Source organism: Pseudochaenichthys georgianus, chromosome 16 (genome assembly GCF_902827115.2).
Source record: "Pseudochaenichthys georgianus chromosome 16, fPseGeo1.2, whole genome shotgun sequence".
Classification (NCBI taxonomy): Eukaryota; Metazoa; Chordata; class Actinopteri; order Perciformes; family Channichthyidae; genus Pseudochaenichthys; species Pseudochaenichthys georgianus.
In genome coordinates this window covers 39026267-39046423 of record NC_047518.2, presented here as the reverse complement: position 1 = coordinate 39046423, position 20157 = coordinate 39026267, and the positions used below count along the sequence as shown (strand labels likewise).

The 20157-nt window shown below is 41.5% G+C and overlaps 2 protein-coding genes across 2 annotated transcripts in view; both read left to right on the top strand.

The window, feature by feature from the left end:
- Positions 1-830, top strand: part of erfl1 (Ets2 repressor factor like 1) — a 41682-nt gene extending 40852 nt beyond the window's left edge. The window contains 2 exon segments of the mRNA XM_034101595.2: positions 36-600; positions 602-830. Of these exon segments, the coding sequence (XP_033957486.2) occupies positions 36-600; positions 602-830 (794 nt within the window).
- A 12810-nt stretch (positions 831-13640) lies between these two features.
- Positions 13641-20157, top strand: part of arhgef1 (Rho guanine nucleotide exchange factor (GEF) 1) — a 48146-nt gene continuing 41629 nt past the window's right edge. The window contains exon 1 of the mRNA XM_071205961.1: positions 13641-13767. Coding sequence (XP_071062062.1) covers positions 13753-13767 — 15 coding nt within the window. The 5' untranslated portion in view covers positions 13641-13752. The remainder of the gene's footprint in view (positions 13768-20157) is intronic.

Here is a 20157-nt window from a genome sequence, read left to right as displayed (position 1 = left end):
CAGAGAGCTAACTGGATCTCCTCTCTGTCCTGTAGGTGCTCCGTGCTACACCAAGCCCCCGTCCCTGCTGGGCCCCTATGCTCGCAACCCACCCTTCGACTACCCCTGGGGCTTCAACCCTTACCTCCCAGGGGCCTTCTCCCTCAACAACTGCCCCAAACTGCCCCCTGGCTCCCTCTACCCCTCCCAGTTTTACCCCAACCCTTTGCAGAGCAGCCTCTCCCAGCTGCCTCACCCTTTCTCCTCCCTGCTCCCCACGGCAGAGGCAGGTGAGAGGGGGACAACCGGGGGGACGAACGGCACGGCGGGCGGTCAGCCGATCAGACTCTGCCTCCCTCCGTACCCCGGGAGCCTGTCTCTGGGTCGCATGGACATTGGGGCGTCGTTGTTGGCGGAGAGGGAGAGGGAGAGGGAGAGGGAGAGGGAGAGGGCGGAGGCCAATCCTCCGGGCACAGGGGGGGTGAGTCTGGGCCTGGGAGCCGGCCTGCAGAGCCCCTCGGAGAGGAGAGGGGGGCTGAAGCAGGACCCCGAGTCAGACTCAGACCTGGAGATCACTGACCTGAGCGACTGCAGCTCGGACAACGACAACGACCACGTCTTCAGGAAGTGGACCCAGCCTGGCGAGCCGATCACAGATAGTGCTGGACGGGAAGAAAGGGAGCGTGCTGCCACCCGTCTCCTCTCTCCCCCCCACAGTGTCCCCGCATCCTCTGAAGAGCCTGAAGCCCGTCTCCCCCCGGCCCCCCTCCCGTCCTCTGTCGCTCTCCCCCCCCCTGCCTCCGCATGAAAAACACAGGGAGACAGAGACTCTCAAAATGATCCACAGCTAATACTTCTTCTTCTTCTTCTTTTTCTTCTTCTTCTTCTTCTCCCGCCATCTTGCCAGTCTGTGCTCTGATAACTCTCTTTTTCTCTCCTTTCTTTTCTCAGAGACACTTTTCTGCTTTAAATTGTCAACCCCCCGCCCCCCACCCCAATCACTCTGGATAGATACTTTCTCCAAGAAAAGGCAGTTGTGTTATTCACTTCTGAAATGACTGTTTCCCTGTTTGCTGTGTATGTTTTTAAGTCCATTACGCCACCGCCTCGTCCATCTCAGAGTATATGGAGCGTGCAGTTTTTAGGGTATCAGCTCTCTGTATCCCCCTCTGGTCCTTTCTGTTTTGATCTCTCACACCAAATGACCGCCCTGTTCTTTGTAGACTCGCTTTACGCGTTGCTTGCAGTACTCAACAATTTGCAGGCGAGCTATGATAGGAGGCAGTGAGGTGGTAAATTACAGCACAGCAGCACCTGCCTTGACAAACATTAACAAACAACATCCCTAACAGAACAGAACAACAAATAATGCTCAGATCGATCCAATTCTACAGATTTATCCTATAATTCTTGAGATTTGGAATACATGTGATCACTTTGAGACATGGTCAAACACTGCCACCTAGTGCTCATTTCCATCAATGTCTCCAAAGTCCTTTACCCCGTAACCCCGTGAGTAAAAATGCCCCTACATTTATTTTGCACTTTTTATGATATATTGTTTCCTGCGGGTTAATTTAAATGTTAAGATCCATATTTCTTATAGTGTTAACTGTGATAGTCTGTGATTATTTATTTTGTCCTGTGGTTCAAGTATTTCCTGCACATTTTTCTAAAAGAAAAGGAAAGAAAAAGAGAGCATTTCGGGGGAGCTGGACCAACCTAGAAATTTGTATGAATATTTCACTGTATATATTTTATTATGGTGTACATTACATTTAATTATGATTCACTATGATAAGATTTAGCTGTATTGTTGTGATTTAATTCAGTATTTAAACATGTTGGAAAAATTATAAGCTTAGGTGTATCAAAGTTTAAATTATTAACGGCAGAAGATCTGCGCTCTGAAGATGTTTTTCTATGATGAGGACAGAGATCACACTGGGAATGGTCTCTCATTTTCTCGACCCAAATTAATTGTGCCCTTTGGTCATTTGTGCCCAGCGTACGAACCCTTTGGGTGCAGAAACATGCCGGTAGACTTATTTTTATAGTTAGCATTCACCCAGTGTAACTGTACTGTAATTAGTCAAAAGTGAATAATATTGGTTTTCTTTTTTTAAATCCTCCCCCAAAAATCTGTTTTGATTATTTTTCAATCAGTGCTTTTTGTCAATGCCAGCAATTGGTTTAGCTCGAGGACATATGAAAAATAAAAAATACTGTTTATGTTTGCAGATCTAATGACCAACATGCTTCCTCCGGCCCCGTTCTCCACACAGAGCAAACGCTAAACCATATTGTACAGCTTCAGAGCCTGTATGGTTTGTCAAACGGTTAGTTGTGAAAGCTCTATTGTAAAGTCAATGTAAAGTCTTTGTTGAGTTGCTCCAGGAACAAGGACTCCAGTCCCAGGACACTGACTAACAGCTGTAAATACTGTTTCCTTTGTGTGTGTATGTGTGTGTACACATCCACAAATGACAATGCAGTGGTTTCACCTGTCACCTCTCTTTGTTTTACTGTAAAGAGGAAAAATGGAAAGTGCAAAAAAGAAGAAAAAGATTAATATCTTCAAAAGCAATAAACATTATTCTGAATAGTGAGATGTTGTGACTGTGAGTTTGTTGACATGTTTTCGTTGTGTGACGTCGACCAGGGATGCGAAGTGGCTCTAATCTCAATTGCTATCATCAAGGTGTGAATTACATTGCAGCTTTTCACACCAATTGTATTTATGCCAGTGAACAAATACATGATATATGTTCCTTTTGACACCACAGTGTATTTAAATATTTAGAATAAGGGGTGTTGCGATATACCGGTGATGGCGAAAACCGTGATAAAAAAAACCGATATATTGATACAGATTAATACTAATGAAGACAATAATCCAAGGTCTATTGAATAATTTCTCTTTACACGTGTTCAGGTAACAGACTGTCCCTTCACCTCCCGCACTTGTATTCTGAGGATAACTAATTTGCAGAAGAGACATAAAAAGACTCAATTAAATTCAAAATCGTATTATCCTAAAATATCTCAATCATAAAGTATTTTGACTTTGATATTCCTGTACTGAGGTGTGATTTGTAACAACCCTATGTGGAATGAAACTTCATTTTTCTATGTGATCACTTAGTAACTCCTGTAGTTAATAAAGTATAGTATAAATAATTCTAATTCACAACGTGACCAGATTTGAGTTTTCTAATCGTACTTAGTTTTGATGACAAAAACAAGGCACTTAATACAACCTTGAAATAATCAGAGTATCACAGTAAAGAAATATGATTTTAATGTCAATAAGGTTTTTTTTAAACATATTTTGTATATTAAAGTCATTTGGTAAAAATACACACACACTATATTTTACACAATAATAAAAATAGAAATACAGTCCCCACCATCTTGTAGAACATGTGTCTACATTACAAAGACACCTGTCATCGCCATTCAGTAATTCATTAATTTGACTGTTACAAATAACATTGAAATCGGGGTTGATTCAATACGTCCTGATAAACACGACAACTAGTAATATATTTTTCATTTTTCTTGACCTTTCACCACTAATCTGGAAATGACTATTGACTGTCCAAGTTGTGAAACAAGTTGTGAAACAGCTTCTTAAAAATGGTTGGTAGGTCATAATGTGAGCGATTAACAAACCTTTCCTATAAAAACTCTGGAAGTGTGAGGATGAATGACATGATGAACGATATCCGACATTAACTTAAAGGGTATATTCGAGAAATGTGTGTACAACCTCCCAGTTAATGATATAACCTTATGACCTCAAATATCTACAATATCTCATACCTACAACCTTAATTCACAGAATGGAAGCCACTCAAAATGTGTGAGTAAAATAAGGTTATGACCATGATACAGTCAACGAGCATGAGTCTAACAGGAAGTGACAGGGTCCTCATTATACTGCGGCTCATTCTCAGCCCAACGGCCATTCCTGTCTTCTGTTAACCCTTCGCCACAAAATCATCAACGGTTTGAGTCCTTACTACACATAATCACATAATTAATTCTACAGTACTGTGTCAACCTGTAATGCACTATCCAAGAAAATAGACGTAAGCCATTAATACAATTTATTTCAAGACAAACAAATCTAAAATTCCAGGAAATCCGATCATGTGACATGTGTTATTAAACACAATGATTTACTAAATAGACATGCAGTCAGTATTGATATGTATATTAGTACATTTACTCAAGTTCTGTACGTAAATACAATTTGTAGGTCCGTTTTATGCATCTTCATTTTGACGCACTACTTCTCAGAGGGAAATATTTGACTTTTTACTGCACTATATAGATGGCTTTAATCGCTGGGTACTTTGCAGATTCAGATGGTATTAATACAAAATATAAATCAATTATTATAGGCTAAGCTACCCAGCAGTGTACATAATTATTACAATCAGTTCCACCTTTACAATCTAAGATATTTAATGAAATAACACAATTATGCATCACTATTTATAATCCAATAATATTATATTACAATTCTGAAATGAGTACTTTGAGTACATTTAAATGGTGACACTTTTGTACTTAAATAATATGATTTTTTTTAAATGCATGATGTCTTACTTGTAGCACAGTATACATAATAGTAATGCTACGTTTACTTATGTGCAATAACTGAGTACTTGGTAGAACAATGCATGCAGCTTTAATTAAGTGAATATGCAGATGTGAACGGGTTAGGGTTATATGACTGTTTCTCCACAAGGTGGCGCAGTGAGGCTATAATAAAAGAAAGGTAACTTGTGAGCAGGGAGTGAAGTTTGGTTTACTTTGGTTAAATCATTGCTCTAATTTAACGACACACATGTCCTTTATTGTCTGTAATGTATCCATGGCTTCACAGTGGTGTGTGCATTTTGTTTTAGGTAAATGAAGGATAGACATTAAAGTAAATCAACAGTAAAAAAAAAAAAGGAAACATGTATGCTTCATGCAGGTTTAGGAGAGAAATAAGATAGTATATAGAGAGAAAACATGTTTTTCTGTTCGCTGCAATACTCTTAGTCATCAATAATGCTGATAACAGATAAGTCTGCTTTATGCAATAGGTTTTGTCTAAGATTAAGTAAGAAATTGGCTAATAATTATCAAAGAATCTGTAAAGTGTTACAAAGTATTAAATAAAAAGTGTTGTAATGTGCAAACAACATTAACAACACTTAACCACATATCTAATAAAGATTAACATGTCGTTTTTACAAAATACAAACCTTGTAAAAACCTAAATATCACGCTTATAAAATATGTATACTCAGTTTTGCATGTGGGGACACAATGGGGACGAGTTACTGTGTAACACAGTAAGGAAACAAGCGGTGTTAGGTTCTACTTTTTAAAAACTTTGACAGTCGAGGCTTAAGAGCACAAATACTTACTATACATCCGTTTTTATGTGTCATCTTACACGTTGTTTTCAATAATAATGATAAATGTTAAATAGTTACTTCGTTTCCGCCGTCTGTTGACCACCCTGAGCTTTTTTCTTTTTTTCTTTTTTTGATGTGTACTTCCGCGTACAATGTTTTTTTCCCACTGACACACGGCAACTTTCGAACAGGAAACCTATTAGACGCGTCGACTGTCTCTTTCTCTGCATTCACCAGTGAGTATATTAATTATAACACTAAAACCGACGAACATTGGGAAGAGTTTGGTCTTTTTTAAAGGCTGTGTTTGGTGAATTTTAAAGTGGTGTTTGTTTTAACCGAGAGAAACGGGTTTATTCCTCCGCTCACAGACGGGCTGCAGACGGGAGGAATGTTGTGCTCGGCTGGCTGTGCACATATCTGCTCTGCGGGTAAAAACACGGTTTGAAACCGGTTTTATTCCATCATAGTGGCGAAATTCAATGCAGCATTGGAACAAAAATCACTCTTATTGTGTACATGGACGCAGTTGTGTTGGTATAACTTCAGGTAGCAGAGTTGTGTGTTTTCTGCTATAGCCATGTAGGATGTTACTACTTGACTAGTGTTGGTCTTATTATATCAAACTACAAATCACTTTAATATTCCCAAAGGGGGCATAGTGTGTCATTTGAGTAGCTAGTGGCCTTGTGACATTTTATCTTCTTTACAAGAGTCTCCTGCTGACATTTATCATAGAAGTACTGTTTCTCATAAGAAAAATACAGCTAAATAATACGATAATGCAAGTTTTTGTCTTGTTAAGTTATTTCTTCTACTTTTCCCATTTGTGAAACGCACCACTGTGATTCCAGAGGCTTATTTGGATAACCAGTGCCATATCCTCTTATTTATTTGTCAACATTGTGATTTGCACAACCTGAAAGGAGGCCATGTAGGACAAGAGTCCCTCCCTTTTTGTCTGCCCCCCCCCTCCTCTTTTCCTATACCACTCATCTGACCAGCCTATATACAGAGTCCAGACAGAGTCCAGTAATTAGTGTCTGCATAGAATTGATTACCCATGATGATGTTGTCGTGTGGAACAGAGGACATTGCCCGTGCTTAAAAGGCAAAAGTTTCCTGCGCCCAGAGGAAACTGCAATTACTGTGTGGAGCGGCACCATTATCTCACTGCAAACCAAAGATATGAGGCAGGAACAGTGTGGGCTGAGCCTGCCAGCAACCCGTCAAGTTTTCATTAATCACTCCTCATAAAACACCCTTTTACCAGGTTGCCAGGCCAGTTTGACTGATCTGTGCCTCTGAGACGTTCACGTTGCATTGTTATCAAGCATTACATCTCATACTTCCAGGGAATTTTGATAACGAGTTGACTTTCGAATTATTAGACGTGTGTGTGTGTGTGTGTGTGTGTGTGTGTGTGTGTGTGTGTGTGTGTGTGTGTGTGTGTGTGTGTGTGTGTGTGTGTGTGTGTGTGTTTTTGTGTGTGTGTGTGTGTGTGTGTGTGTGTGTGTGTGTGTGTGTGTGTGTGTGTGTGTGTGTGTGTGTGTGTGTGTGTGTGTGTGTGTGTGTGTGTGTGTGTGTGTTGCAGCAGGCAGTTTTTCGGAGACTGTGACGCGTTCCCAGCCAGACGTTGCACCCCAGAGGCCCCATGTGAAGCAGGGCCCTGCCACTTCCTGTTACGCTCTGCTAGACTAGAGGAGCCCTGCACTTGTCGTCTCTTTCTCCCTCTCCCCACGTTTTACAAGTGCAGGCTTGTCTGGAGCCCAAAGGCTAACTTCTCTTCCTTTTAAAGGAATGTTGGCTATTTAATCAGAGTCTCTGTGCCGCTCTCTCCCTCCCTGTCTCTCTCACTCTCGCTCTATTGTTATAAGCCAACGTAAACTCACCCACATCCACTGCCTCTCAGAGGGTAGGGAGATAAGCTGGGATAAGGCTTTAGCGAGGCGTCGTTGTTAGCCTCTATGAGAGATACCTAACAACTGAAATGACAGGTAATGGCACCCGGTGTGGAACAGCCAGAGGGTGTCCTGAGGGCCTGGAGCTGTGTTGCAGGCAAGCTAATAATTTACTGTAGTCAGACTCGCACTTCAAAGGGAGCACAGGTATTCTCCTCTGGCTGCAGTTAGATTGACGCACAGGCAGCAGATAATGAGAGACAGAGCGCACCGAGCTGCCCTTCTTCTCTCTGCAGGAAAGCACTGACATCTACTGATTCCTCCTGAAGGGGCTCAGGAGGTGGGGCGGAGGGAAGGTGTGTGTGTGTGTGTGTGTCCTAGCATTCTACCTACCATCCTTGTGGTGACCTACATCTGTTTACACAGTCACGTGTGGGGACTCGCCCCCCTTATGGGGACATAATGGAGGTACCCATGAGGGGAATCATTACTTTTAGGGTGAAGACTTGGTTAGGATTAGGGTAAGGGTTAAGCATGTGTTGGTTATGGTTTAGGATAAGTCTCCAGGAAATGCATGTAAGTCAATGTAATGTGCCCTGCAGGGATGTATACATGGTGTGTGTGCAGGAGCGTGGTTATGCGGTGCTGTGCCTTTGACAGAATTCTATCTGAAACCGCAGCTAATCTCAGCATTCAGCAACGTGACACACTGTGAGGTGTCATCATGTGTTTCTGCAAAGTTTGCATTCATCTCCCATGGAAACATATCGAGTGAGATAATGGAGTAGGGCTGGGCGATAGGAAGACATGTCTCACAATATTTCTGACGCCTCAATACCTATATTTTGTGACGTCATTTGTAGGGATGCTTTCACAGAACATTGACGTGAGGTAGAGTATTGAGAGAGAATATCGAGACATGTTGATGAAAAAACATCAGTAATGTGGATTTAATGACTAAATGGGTAAAGGCAAATAAAAGAACGGATGAAACAGTGTGCTACGTTTGGAAAATGACATCACTTTACTGTAATGCAGCCTTTAACACAAAACAACACCCACATGTAAGACATTATCAAGTCTCATATCACAATATTGATATGCTTCATTTATTGCCCAGCCAATAGAGAAGTGTCAGAGAGACATTTTTCTGTGTGTTGTGAATGATTAAGCAGTATAGAGAGTCCCTCCATGGGACCTTATTTCTGAAAAGTTATGCATTGAAGTCAATGGAGAGAGAAAGATTATCTTTGGATCCCGTTTGAATTGTGCCACGAATTACACATATGATGTTTGTCAATTTAAAAGATAATTTTACAAGTCAATTTTTTTTAAATGTGGTGTAAAACTGTGAAGTAACACTTTGTTTTGTGTGAAGCACTCAATGAACTATATCTCCCGTCTCGCACCACACACCAAGACGGCCGTCACCACGTTGGCACATTTCACCTCTGTCTTTCAGAACGAGGCGGAAAGTATTAAAGGAGGTGAAAATCACTCCAAGTCTGGGCACGTTGAGAGCTGTGCACACACAAGGGGAGTTAGTCGGTTCCGTAAGAGCCAGCATGCGGGACCGGGATTCTGGGACTTGTAGTCTTTCTAGTTGCATATTTTTCATAGTCTTATATTTCAACAGTTTTATGACAAACCTATTTTTACATGGACATTATTTTTTAAGATTGACAAACATCATATGTGTGATTCGTGGCACAATTCAAACGGGATCCAAAGATAATCTTTCTCTCGCCATTGACTTCAATACATAATTTTTCCGAAATAAGGTCCCATGGAGCCCCCCCGGAAAGGGAGGGACTTCGCCTCTCGATATCAGTTTGTTAATGCAGAGGTTTTACTTAATTGAGTCATCTCTATCTACCTATTTTGTCACAGTATTTAAACAGAAAGCAATAGTCCTTACACAGGTGTAACAAATAAAATGTATGATATGTGTGTTCCATGTAGCTTCTTCGGTCTCAGGTCCTGTTGTCCACTGTCACACTGTGAATGGAGCGGAGCCATCTTTAATGTTGTTAGTAACACCTGTGCTCTTGATGAGTCGACCTGTCTGCCGTGGAACAGACCAGACGCTAACACAAGCTGAGGTGGCGTCTGAAATCACTCTCATTCACTCACTACTCCATTTTATAACAAACACTAATAGTTTAGCCTGTAGCACATTCTAAATTAGTACTACACTCATTACAATAATGTTGACTCATGACTGACAGGTATTCATATGAACTGCAGTGACTAATATGGAATTGGAAATGTAGAAATCAGGGTTCTTCTTACGGTCATTAAAAACCTGGAAAAGTCATGGAAATTCAAAATGCTGATTCCAGGCCCTGGAAGAGTTTTGGAAAACAATATTTTTCCCAACGTTTTGGAAAAGTCATGGAAATGTAACTAAAGTTGCATCAAATATAATTTATATTTTATCCATCTAATAAATACTGTATCGTGTAGTAATGAAACGTAAAATGGCATTTCACTGACGAGGTGTTTTGCTGGTGAGAGATTTGAGTAGAAGCTAGTAAGCCTATTGGATTAGTTTTAGACGGGCACAACATGTTTCAGACCTTATTTTCCTGCTCCATGTTAAAATAAACCATTTCCAGTGGTACCGCTGAGAAAGTAATGTTTTTGGTCATGGAAAATTAGATAAAGGTCATGGAGAGGTCATTGAAAATCATTGGTGAAAAAGTGGATGAAGAACCCTGAGTAATTGGGTTGTTGGACGATACCATTCAGCTCGTATTCTCCATACACTTCATAGCTGATGGGAAGTGATTATAAGACACAGGCAAAGTATTATCAATTACAATTACACAAGAAGCTATATTGCTCTTGAAAAGATTACATATATTTTCTAAATGGTCTGCAAAGGCTCGAGTTTCTCTCCTTTTTAAAGCATGGAAACATTTTACAGATGAAGCACAAAATACAAATATGAACCTGAAAAAGAGCGTAATAGCGCCACTTAAATACAACAAATGTTACAGCTCTCTTTACAACATTAAGTAGTACCACAAATTAGAAATACACGGACTTACATCTGTACGTCTGGTGGGTAACCCTTTTGAAAATGTAACTTAGTGTGTTATTATAAAACAGATTCCCATTACACACAGCCGTACTGACTGGTCCCTTTATCTGAGCTGACGCATTGTAATAATAAGTCAAACATTGATGTTCATGTAACACCATGGCCTGTGCAGCAACACGTAGCTCCCACTGGTCAGGAGTCATATGGTCACACTCATTCTCAGCACAATGATTTTTAAGTGACATTAGCTTACACAGGCAGCTCTCTGTAGTCCTCTCCGCTGTCATCCAGGGCTGCTTCACACACGGCAGTCAAAATACTGTGTGTGTGTGTGTGTGTGTGTGTGTGTGTGTGTGTGTGTGTGTGTGTGTGTGTGTGTGTGTGTGTGTGTGTGTGTGTGTGTGTGTGTGTGTGTGTGGGGGTGTGTGTGTGTGTGTGTGTGTGTGTGTGTGTGTGTGTGAGTGTGTGTGTGTGTGTGTGTGTGTGTGTGTGTGTGTGTGTGTGTGTGTGTGTGTGTGTGTGTGTGTGTGTGTGTGTGTGTGTGTGTGTGTGTGTGTGTGTGTGTGTGTGTGGTCTAGCATTACTATACTTGTGGGGACCTAAATCTGTTTACACAGTGACTTGTGGGGACTCGCCTCCCTGATGGGGACAAATTGGAGGTCCCCATGAGGGGAATCATTAATTTTAGGGTGAAGACTTGGTTAGGTGTGTGTGTGTGCACGTACGCACGCACGCGCGCGCGCACGCACGCACATACATACATACGTATACAGAGAATGAGCTCTTTCATTTGAGGGTTCACGGTGGAAAAAGCTCGACTCGACTCCACAGATGATGTTTACTCTCCAGGAGTGAACGATGGGGGGTCCGGGGGTGAAAGGTCCCCCAGTCTGAGCGAGTGCTTCTGCAGACAGTGGGCGACTGTGTGTTAGCGCTCAGGCCGTTACAGACAAATATACTTCTTGTTTTTGTCATGTTGTAATAAATATCGTAACACTATCAATATATGATAATGACACGTTTGCTGGTACACATGAAGCAAGGTGGATTCAGGTCAAGTGATTACCTAACTTCTTTAACCCTTTCCTCATCTCGGCTGTCGGCTAGCGTCTCGAGGCTACGATAGCCACCATTAGCATAACAAACCAGAATCTCCTGCATTGCCGGTTGTGTAGGTTTCAGATTTTGAGAAAGAAGAACCATGCGTTGAATTAAAAATATGATAGCACTGTTTTCTTTACATTGACTTTACTTTTTAACAGTGTTATAGAAGTACAATGCTATCATTTGAGTATCCCTTTACTTTGTTTTTGTATTCTTTGGCATAGGGCTGTGCGATTATGGCAAAAATCATAATCACGATTATTTGGGTCAATAATTGATATCACGATTATTTTGACGATTATTCATTGACCATTTATTGAACTTTAAAACAAATAATATTTTACCAATAAACAAGATCAACAAATATGTTGGAGCGCACTTCCAACACCATACTAAACATATATTATTGATATGATAAATAAAAATAAATTAGACCAAAATAAATTAAATCAAATATGATGCAGTGCACTGTCACAACCTACTGAAAACTCCTTAACATATAGCCAACATTTTGGTAAAACATATTCAACATATTCCACTCAGTTAAACGTTGAAGGCTGGCCAACCGTCATGGTCCAGAAGTAACAGGAAATAAATGTTGAACTACAATTTAAGACCAAATAAAAATGTTTAGGCCACCATGGCAAATGCTGGTAGGGCTGCTCATGTCATCTCTTAAAGACGTTTTGCAAGAAACACCAGCCTGTTGACATGGTCTGGTTTCAGAGATGAGCGCAGGCAGGTGACAAGCCACCTGTACTGAAGACCCTCAGCCACGCCCCGACACATGGGGTGACGCCGGCCAATCACAAAGCTTTGATGCGTTCAAGTGCATTATTCTGGCACAGGAAGATTATGTTACAGGACATTAACGATAAAACAGAATATTGTTGTTCTATTTTTAGACACATCTCGCGATCGACTGGTTGGGCACCCCTGGGCTAGACCATAGGTCTGTTGTGGTAGCAAAGTAGTCAGCTGAAGCCACATCTCTCTCAACTTCCCCACGGCATTTGTCATATAGTGCAGGCTGCGCAGACCTGCTGAAATAATACCTAGATGGCATCGCGTAACGCTTGTCCAACATGTTGACAAGTTGCTTGAAGCCCTGGTTGCTAACAGTGCTAACTGGGCACATATCTTTAGCGATGTGAAATGTAATGACAAAGTACTTGCAAATAGTGGAAATAGTTTTACCCTTCTTTTTAACGAGTTGCTGCTCTTGTTCTGACATCTTAGCTCGCGCTGAACACTCACAACACATGTCACTCCCACGTGGCCGAGTGGGCTTTTAGGGAGGGGCGAAAGCGCACCCAGCAAAATAATCGTATTTTGTCAATTATGCTGTTTTCATAATCGTCGCAAGCCATAATCGTAATCGCGATTTAAAATACGATTAATTGCACAGCAGCAGACTCTCAAATAGGGAAGTTATGAGCTCTATTGTTTGTGTTAGCTTATCTTAGTTTGAGTCATAATTTCAAGTTTACGATAAAAGATGGACTATTATCAGAACAGAGATCAGTACCGAGAACTGTCTTGGGAGAAAAGATTGAATTATGACTTTTCAAAATAGGTCTATTTTGAGGGTTAGGGAAGAATGCTGGATCGCAAGCCATTGGCATGAGGTTACCATCAGGAACCAAGGTGTGCATGTGTGCGAGTACAGAGGCATTTTTGGCCTCCGAGACTTTGATTCTGGGCAGGCTAAATTCCTTTCCAAAAATATTCAGTATTGGCTTGTTGTTGATGCGGGTTCGTTTGGTTTCGTCTTTAAAAATCTGCAGCGAATGAACACTGAACCTACCTCAACAATAAACAGACCTGGGGGTGGGGGAAAAGCAGTTTTTTGTCACAAAAAGTCAATCGGATGTTTCTTTCCTCATCAATTACTGACACACACACACACACACGCACACGCACACGCACACGCACACACACACATGGAAGCATTTAGGCAAAGCTGGAGGTTTACTGTGAGCTGCCAATCCATGCCAGTCGATTGGCCCCTGCCTATCAACTGTTTCCATGAAGCCAATGACCTCTACATGGGGACAGGGGGGAGAGTAGGGGGTAGTAGGAGGGAGGGTTTGGTTTCGGGGGGGGAGCAACAGTGTACTTTGGCTCTGAGGGACGACATCAGATTAAAAAGGAGTGTGTTAGGACTCTGTGAATTTATATTTCTGTGTGCACGACGTAGAAGGGAGGAGGCTCAGCTTGTACCTTGTGTACAGAAAAACGAACAAATCAAACCAAAAATCAAACTCTCGCTGAGGCACCAGATAGCCAGTCTTATGTCGGGATGAATCCAATGCAGGTAAGAATATCATTTATGCAGTTTACTGTCTTTTGAATGATCCAAAAGCACCATGAACGGCTTTTTTCCTGTCTTGCCCTGGTTAAAACACATATGGACAATTCCACCTCCACCTGTCTATCATTGAATAACTATTCACCCAGTGCCCAAAGCTGCCTTCAAAATAAAATACAAACATCTACCTGAATTAACTAAAACAATGACATTTAATGATGAATCGATTACTATATACAAAAACAACAAAACACTAGTATTATATATCAATTTGTATCTGCAAATGAGCTGCAATACCCTTGTAAAAACATGTGCCTTTCTGGTGACTAACCACTCCTTAACCTTTGATTCACCTAACCCTATTAAATACCAAGTGCATCCTTTATTTTGAAGGCAGCTTTAAGCACTATTCACCAACAAGCCTTCAAAATAAAAGCCTTAACAACTCCCCAAATGACCTTGATACTAACAGATGATCAAATTACTATAAACTAAAACTGACAAAACGACTGTTATAAATGGATGAATAGCTCAAAAACCGTGTTAAACATCATGTTTATAAGGCTTGGAAGTATTGTGCTCAGATTTGGGGGGTGGGGGTTGTTCAGCATCATTAAAAAAAAAAGGTCAAACATTCTCCGCAGCGTTAGTATCAAAAATCAAGTCACATCAAGGAAAGGTCGTTGGATCCAACATTCTGATTTGTTTGGACTTCTCGCTGAACAACAAGGCACTGAAAGAGCCTGCCTGTGTTTCGCCTGTGCTGTTGGCCATAATCTTATTTCAGCCGCTACGTAATGGTCGTTCAATTACATAATTGGCCCTTGTCTGCCGGCCATGAATGCACCGGCTGTCTTGCAGCGAATCGTACAAGGGGTCGCTTTATTTAAAGCTATAGGTGGAGGAGGGAGGTTAAAAGAGAGAAATGGGAAAATGAAACAAGACGCAGAGACATGTAGAGGAATTGAGATGAAAAAAGGATGTGGTTGACACAAAGTAGAGTCGAAAACGTTTGAGAAAGCCTTTTTTGCACCTTCACCGCAGATGAGCCGCCGCCTCTGATGTCACTTCCCCGTGTACGCACACTATCTGCAGTGTACCCTCTCCTCGCAGTGACCAGATCTCCGGGATATCTTTGCCCTCTGTGATGTTCAGACCACGGTTCTGCTGCCCTTTTACCTGCCTCAGCTCACATGCAGACACGCTGTCACACAAGGCCTTGTTATCTTGATACGTCTTATCTCCGTGAGTTGATAAGAGCCTTATCTTTAATCGCGTCGGTGTTTGTAGAAGCATTTAAGATTCATGTGCTGTCTGTTAGGTTAATCTGGTCAGGAGTAGTCACCTCTTTTCGCACTTTCACTAAGTTGGGGGACTTGCATACGACTTAAAAGATAATGATTATAATCAGAGGTTGAAATGTCCCAACTTTTAATCACTATTGGTCGAATACCCTCCGTAATGCCAACGTTAAGCTCCACCATTCCACTCTGTGTTACACAGACCTTTAGTTTTAGAGATTGTTGTTTTATGATTTTAAAGTCTTTAGCCAAATCCACAATAACCCAGAACACTTCATTGGGGTTATTTCCTCTGACTTCTTCTCAGCAACCCCCCAAGACCAATTGTACAACGTCTTAGCACTCCCAGTGATGTGTTAAGGTGGGGTAGGTAAGAATGGAGAAACCAGCTGGAGTGCGCTAGAATTTGAAAATACACAGCCGGAAACAATCTGCCACTTCCTTACAGAGCCCCTCCTCCAACACACATGAACGCACACATGACCAATGAGGGCACGAGATAAGTTTGTGCCCAGATGGAAGGCTGACAGGCAGGTAGGCCATCCAGTTACTTTAGCCGGGCCGGCTCAGATGATTGGTCGTGCTTTTTACAGCGCCAAGGCTTCCACAGAGGAAGTATTTATGTATTTATTGTCAAAGCACTTCAGATATTCATTGCTATCGGGATGTTAAGAGCATTCCATGGAATATAACACAAAGTGTATCTCGAAACTTACCTACCCCACCTTTAACTGAACATCACGTGTAAATAAGTTGAGTGTACTTTTATAAGCCAGCATTTGTCTGCTTTTACTCGCTTGTAATTCATTTTTTAGGTCGCAAAATACTTGTAACCCCAACAAAATATCAGATTATGGTTTTGTCATTTAAAGCAACCTAATGTGATGTTCACAAAACAAGTCAAGTCATATTTGGCGGCTGTGGCTCAGTGGATAGAGTGCTGGACTTCGTATCAGGGGGTATTACGTTTGAGTCCCACTGCAGTCAGCATGTCGTTGTGTCCCTGAGACACTTCACCCCAAAGTGCTCCTGTGGGGATTGCCCACAGTACTGAGTATGTAAGTCACTTTGGATAAAAGCGTCTAACAAATGACATGTAATATAATTTGTGTACATTTATAGGTTAAACATCCCAAAAAAATGCTAAATACACTATTATTACTATTATTTATTAAACACGTCTTTAAGCACACCCTTAAGGTTATGTCCTCATTTCAACACATGTTTGTCACAAATACAAGTTAAGCCTTGTTCTTGAATCTTTTTATGGTTGTATTCATTTCCAGTCATGCGGAGGCACATGGCTCTGGCCTATCTTTTGCTTTATTTCACTGAGTTAACTTGTATATTATATACTTATATTACTCCTCAGGTCTCAGACTATACCAGCAGTACACACTACATGAGCGTTTTTGCACCTTTTCAAAAATAATCTCCGTCCATACTCATATGACAATCACATTCATGAGTCCTGCGTACGCACTACGCAGGTGTGAATAGGTGCCAGACTAACTGCTCTGGAGTTAGTTACCTCCTTCTGTGTAGCGTTTCTAATTGTATGTATTTCGTGAAAGTTGCAATCTTTTTCAATTCAATTCAATTCAAAACCTTTATTTATCCAGGTAAAATCCCATTGAGATCAATGATCTCTTTTTCAAGGGAGACCTGCAGCAGTAGGTTCCACAAGAAGACATGAAAACATAAACACAGAACAACAAAAGGATATCATACAGCAAAATGTACAGGGATAACAATTTACATATTTAACCACATGTACAGGTACCAACAGCATCTGATTTTGTAGCATCCAACCGAGCTTTAAAAACATGTAGTGGTACTAGCTTGGTAATTTTCCATTCTTTTTGCAGACTGTTCCAAGTTAGTGGAGCTGCACATCTAAAAGCTTTCTTCCCTAAGACAGTCCTAGCACTTGGCACATTTAATAAAACCACAGCATGCGATCTCAGGCAATAAGTACTTTTAATTCGCAGAGAGATCAGGGAGCAGATATAAGATGGTAGTTTATCCAACATGGCTTTGTAAATGAAAAAGTACCAGTGACTGAGCCTCCGTACAGTAAGTGATGGCAAAACCGCCTTGGTATACAGGGTACAGTGATGCGTAAGTGCTTTACAATTTGTCAAAAATCTCAGTGCACTGTGATACGCAGCATCTAACTTGCTCAGGTAATTGGCAGGTGCATTCATATATAACAAATCACCATAGTCCAGCACAGGTAAAAAGGTCACAGTGACTAGCCTTTTCCTGGCCTCAAGCGAGAAACAGGACTTATTTCTGAAGAAGAAACCTAGCCTAACCCTCAGCTTTTTAAGCAGGTTATTTACATGAAATTTAAAAGTGAGACAATCATCAAGCCAGATACCCAGGTATTTGTAACAGGTAACCACTTCAAGTTGTATTCCTTGCGTAGTTACAATATCCAAAGCAGTCTCCGGTGTATTTTTAGCTTTAGAAAAGAGCATTACCTTGGTTTTATCCACATTTAAAAGAAGCTTTAGTTCAGAGAGCTGAGTCTGAATAATGTTAAAAACAGCCTGTAATTTAACAACAGCCTCGTTAATTGAGGGACCTGCACAGTACATCACGGTATCATCCGCATAAAAATGTAAGGTTGCTCCTTCGACATTTTCACCTAAACTATTAATATAGATAGAGAATAATAGCGGACCTAAAACAGAACCTTGTGGTACACCATTAGTGATGTTTAACCACTCAGAAGACAGTCCATCAAAATGAACACACTGGGACCTTTCAGAGAGGTAGTTCACAAACCACCCCACTGCAAGGCTGGATAGGCCAATACTGAGTAGCCTCTGCTTCAAAATGCGATGATCGACGGTATCAAAAGCTTTGGAAAGGTCAACAAATAGAGCTGCACAACTCTGCTTATTATCTAAAATACTCGTAATATCATTCACCACTTTCATTGTGGCAGTGATGGTGCTATGTTGCTTTCTGAATCCTGACTGATGTTTAGACAGGATGTCATTTGTACATAAAAACTCCTTTACCTGTTCACTCACTAGGCGTTCAAGAACCTTAGCCAGAACTGACAATTTAGAGATGGGTCTATAATTGTTTAATAAGGTGGCCTCTCCTCCTTTCAGTAAAGGCAAGACATAAGCTGACTTCCATACTTTTGGGATTTTGTTCGTGCTGAGAGAGAGGTTAAAAAGAGTAGTAAGAGGTGGAGCAATAAAATCTGCAGCTATCTTTAAAAAGAAAGGTTCTAAGTTGTCCGGACCAGCCGGCTTTTTAGGATCTAGCTTGGTTAAGACTTCACAAACATCATCAACAGTAAAAGGAGTAAAACTGAAAGGGTTTTCCAGACCACATTGTTCTGTGTCACCGACTGTGGTGTTCACAGAAGCAGCATTTTCTGGTTTATTTTTGAACGATTCTTATTCTTATGAATGTAAAGCACTAGATGACCTTGCAAATACTAAAGAGGAAGAACAGCAAATAGCTCGCTTCCTGCTCATGTAGGCAGTGTGTATGTCTTCAAAAGTATGCCTTTCTGCCCATTTGGACTGTATTGCAATCCCGGAGTTTACAAACTAAAACCGTGTCATTCGCGTTTAATAAGTCTCTGCCTATCGATGGCGGATGGAGGTAGATTCAGCAGTTGCTCTCTGGGCGGGGTTGGTTTCACTGATCCTAAATATGTCAGACAAATCCTCTTGTAACCGAAGACAGAAGAACACATCTGAGTTGATGATACACACTTTCAGATAGAATAAGTAGTACAAGAGAGCATGGCCGCTATCTGAAACTAAAGGGTCTTTACACACACCAGGAACACATATTATTCATATTCAGAACCATGACCTTTTTAAACAAACGTATAAGTGTGGATGTAGCCTCACAGAAAACCCTCCCACCATTAACATACAAACACATTCTGTGCTTGTACATTCAGGGCTATGTACACCTTCCAGTTCTATAAAAATAACAACATGTGACAACATGCATATTAACTATAAAACACACCACACACACACACACACACACACACACACACACACACACACACACACACACACACACACACACACACACACACACACACACACACACACACACACACACGAGATGCCTCTGGGTCTGTTTTCACCGAGGTGCTAGCTCTCTGTTAACTGCCAGCTGTGTGTGTGTGTGTGTGTGTGTGTGTGTGTGTGTGTGTGTGTGTGTGTGTGTGTGTGTGTGTGTGTGTGTGTGTGTGTGTGTGTGTGTGTGTGTGTGTGTGTGTGTGTGTGTGTGTGTGTGTGTGTGTGTGTGTGTGTGTGTGTGTGTGTGTGTGTGTGTGTGTGTGTGTGTGTGTGTGTGTGTGTGTGTGTGTGTGTGTGTGTGTGTGTGTGTGTGTGTGTGTGTGTTCCTTTATGAGCATTGCATTCTGGGAGCAGATGCAAAGGTGGTGAGCTCTCAGGTGAAGGTCTGTGCTCAAACACAGACTCTGGATGCCTTTTATGCTTGTCACAATTTTCCAGACTTTCTCACGCTTATGTTTCCTGCGCCTGTAATCTTTTTTCTTTCGTTCTTTCCACTGTTACTGCCTTGTTCTTCATTTCCTGCTGCAGTGTGTCCCCTCTTTTAATTTCTTCTCCACGCTCCTCCCTCCTCACTAGGCCCCTTGCTTCTTTTCCTCTCTGTTTAGTCTATAGGGTTCATATAGGCTAGTACTTACAGGCAGAGTCATGTCACCTCGTAGAAGTTAACCCATGCAGCGCTGGCCTTTTGAGTGAGTGATAATAAGTCAGGGTTAATCCGTAAGTGTGTAAGCTTGTGTTGAACGTTTCTGTGAAAGATTCAAGAGGCCCTTTTATGCTTATTGGGATTCGTCCTTTCCTATAGTGTGTCACATGCATTTAGTGCATGTAATTACTCTGCTGAGTTTACTCCCCTGCCTGGAGGCATTGGACTCCTTTGTTTACGTCTGTAGCATCGTGACAGAACTATGACTCAAGCTTCTATTGGCTAGCGCTCCAACACATTGTACGTCAGAGATCATCAACTGGCGGCCCGCGGGCCAAATCTGGCACGTCAGACATTCTCATCCGGCACGCGCTGTGGTGCT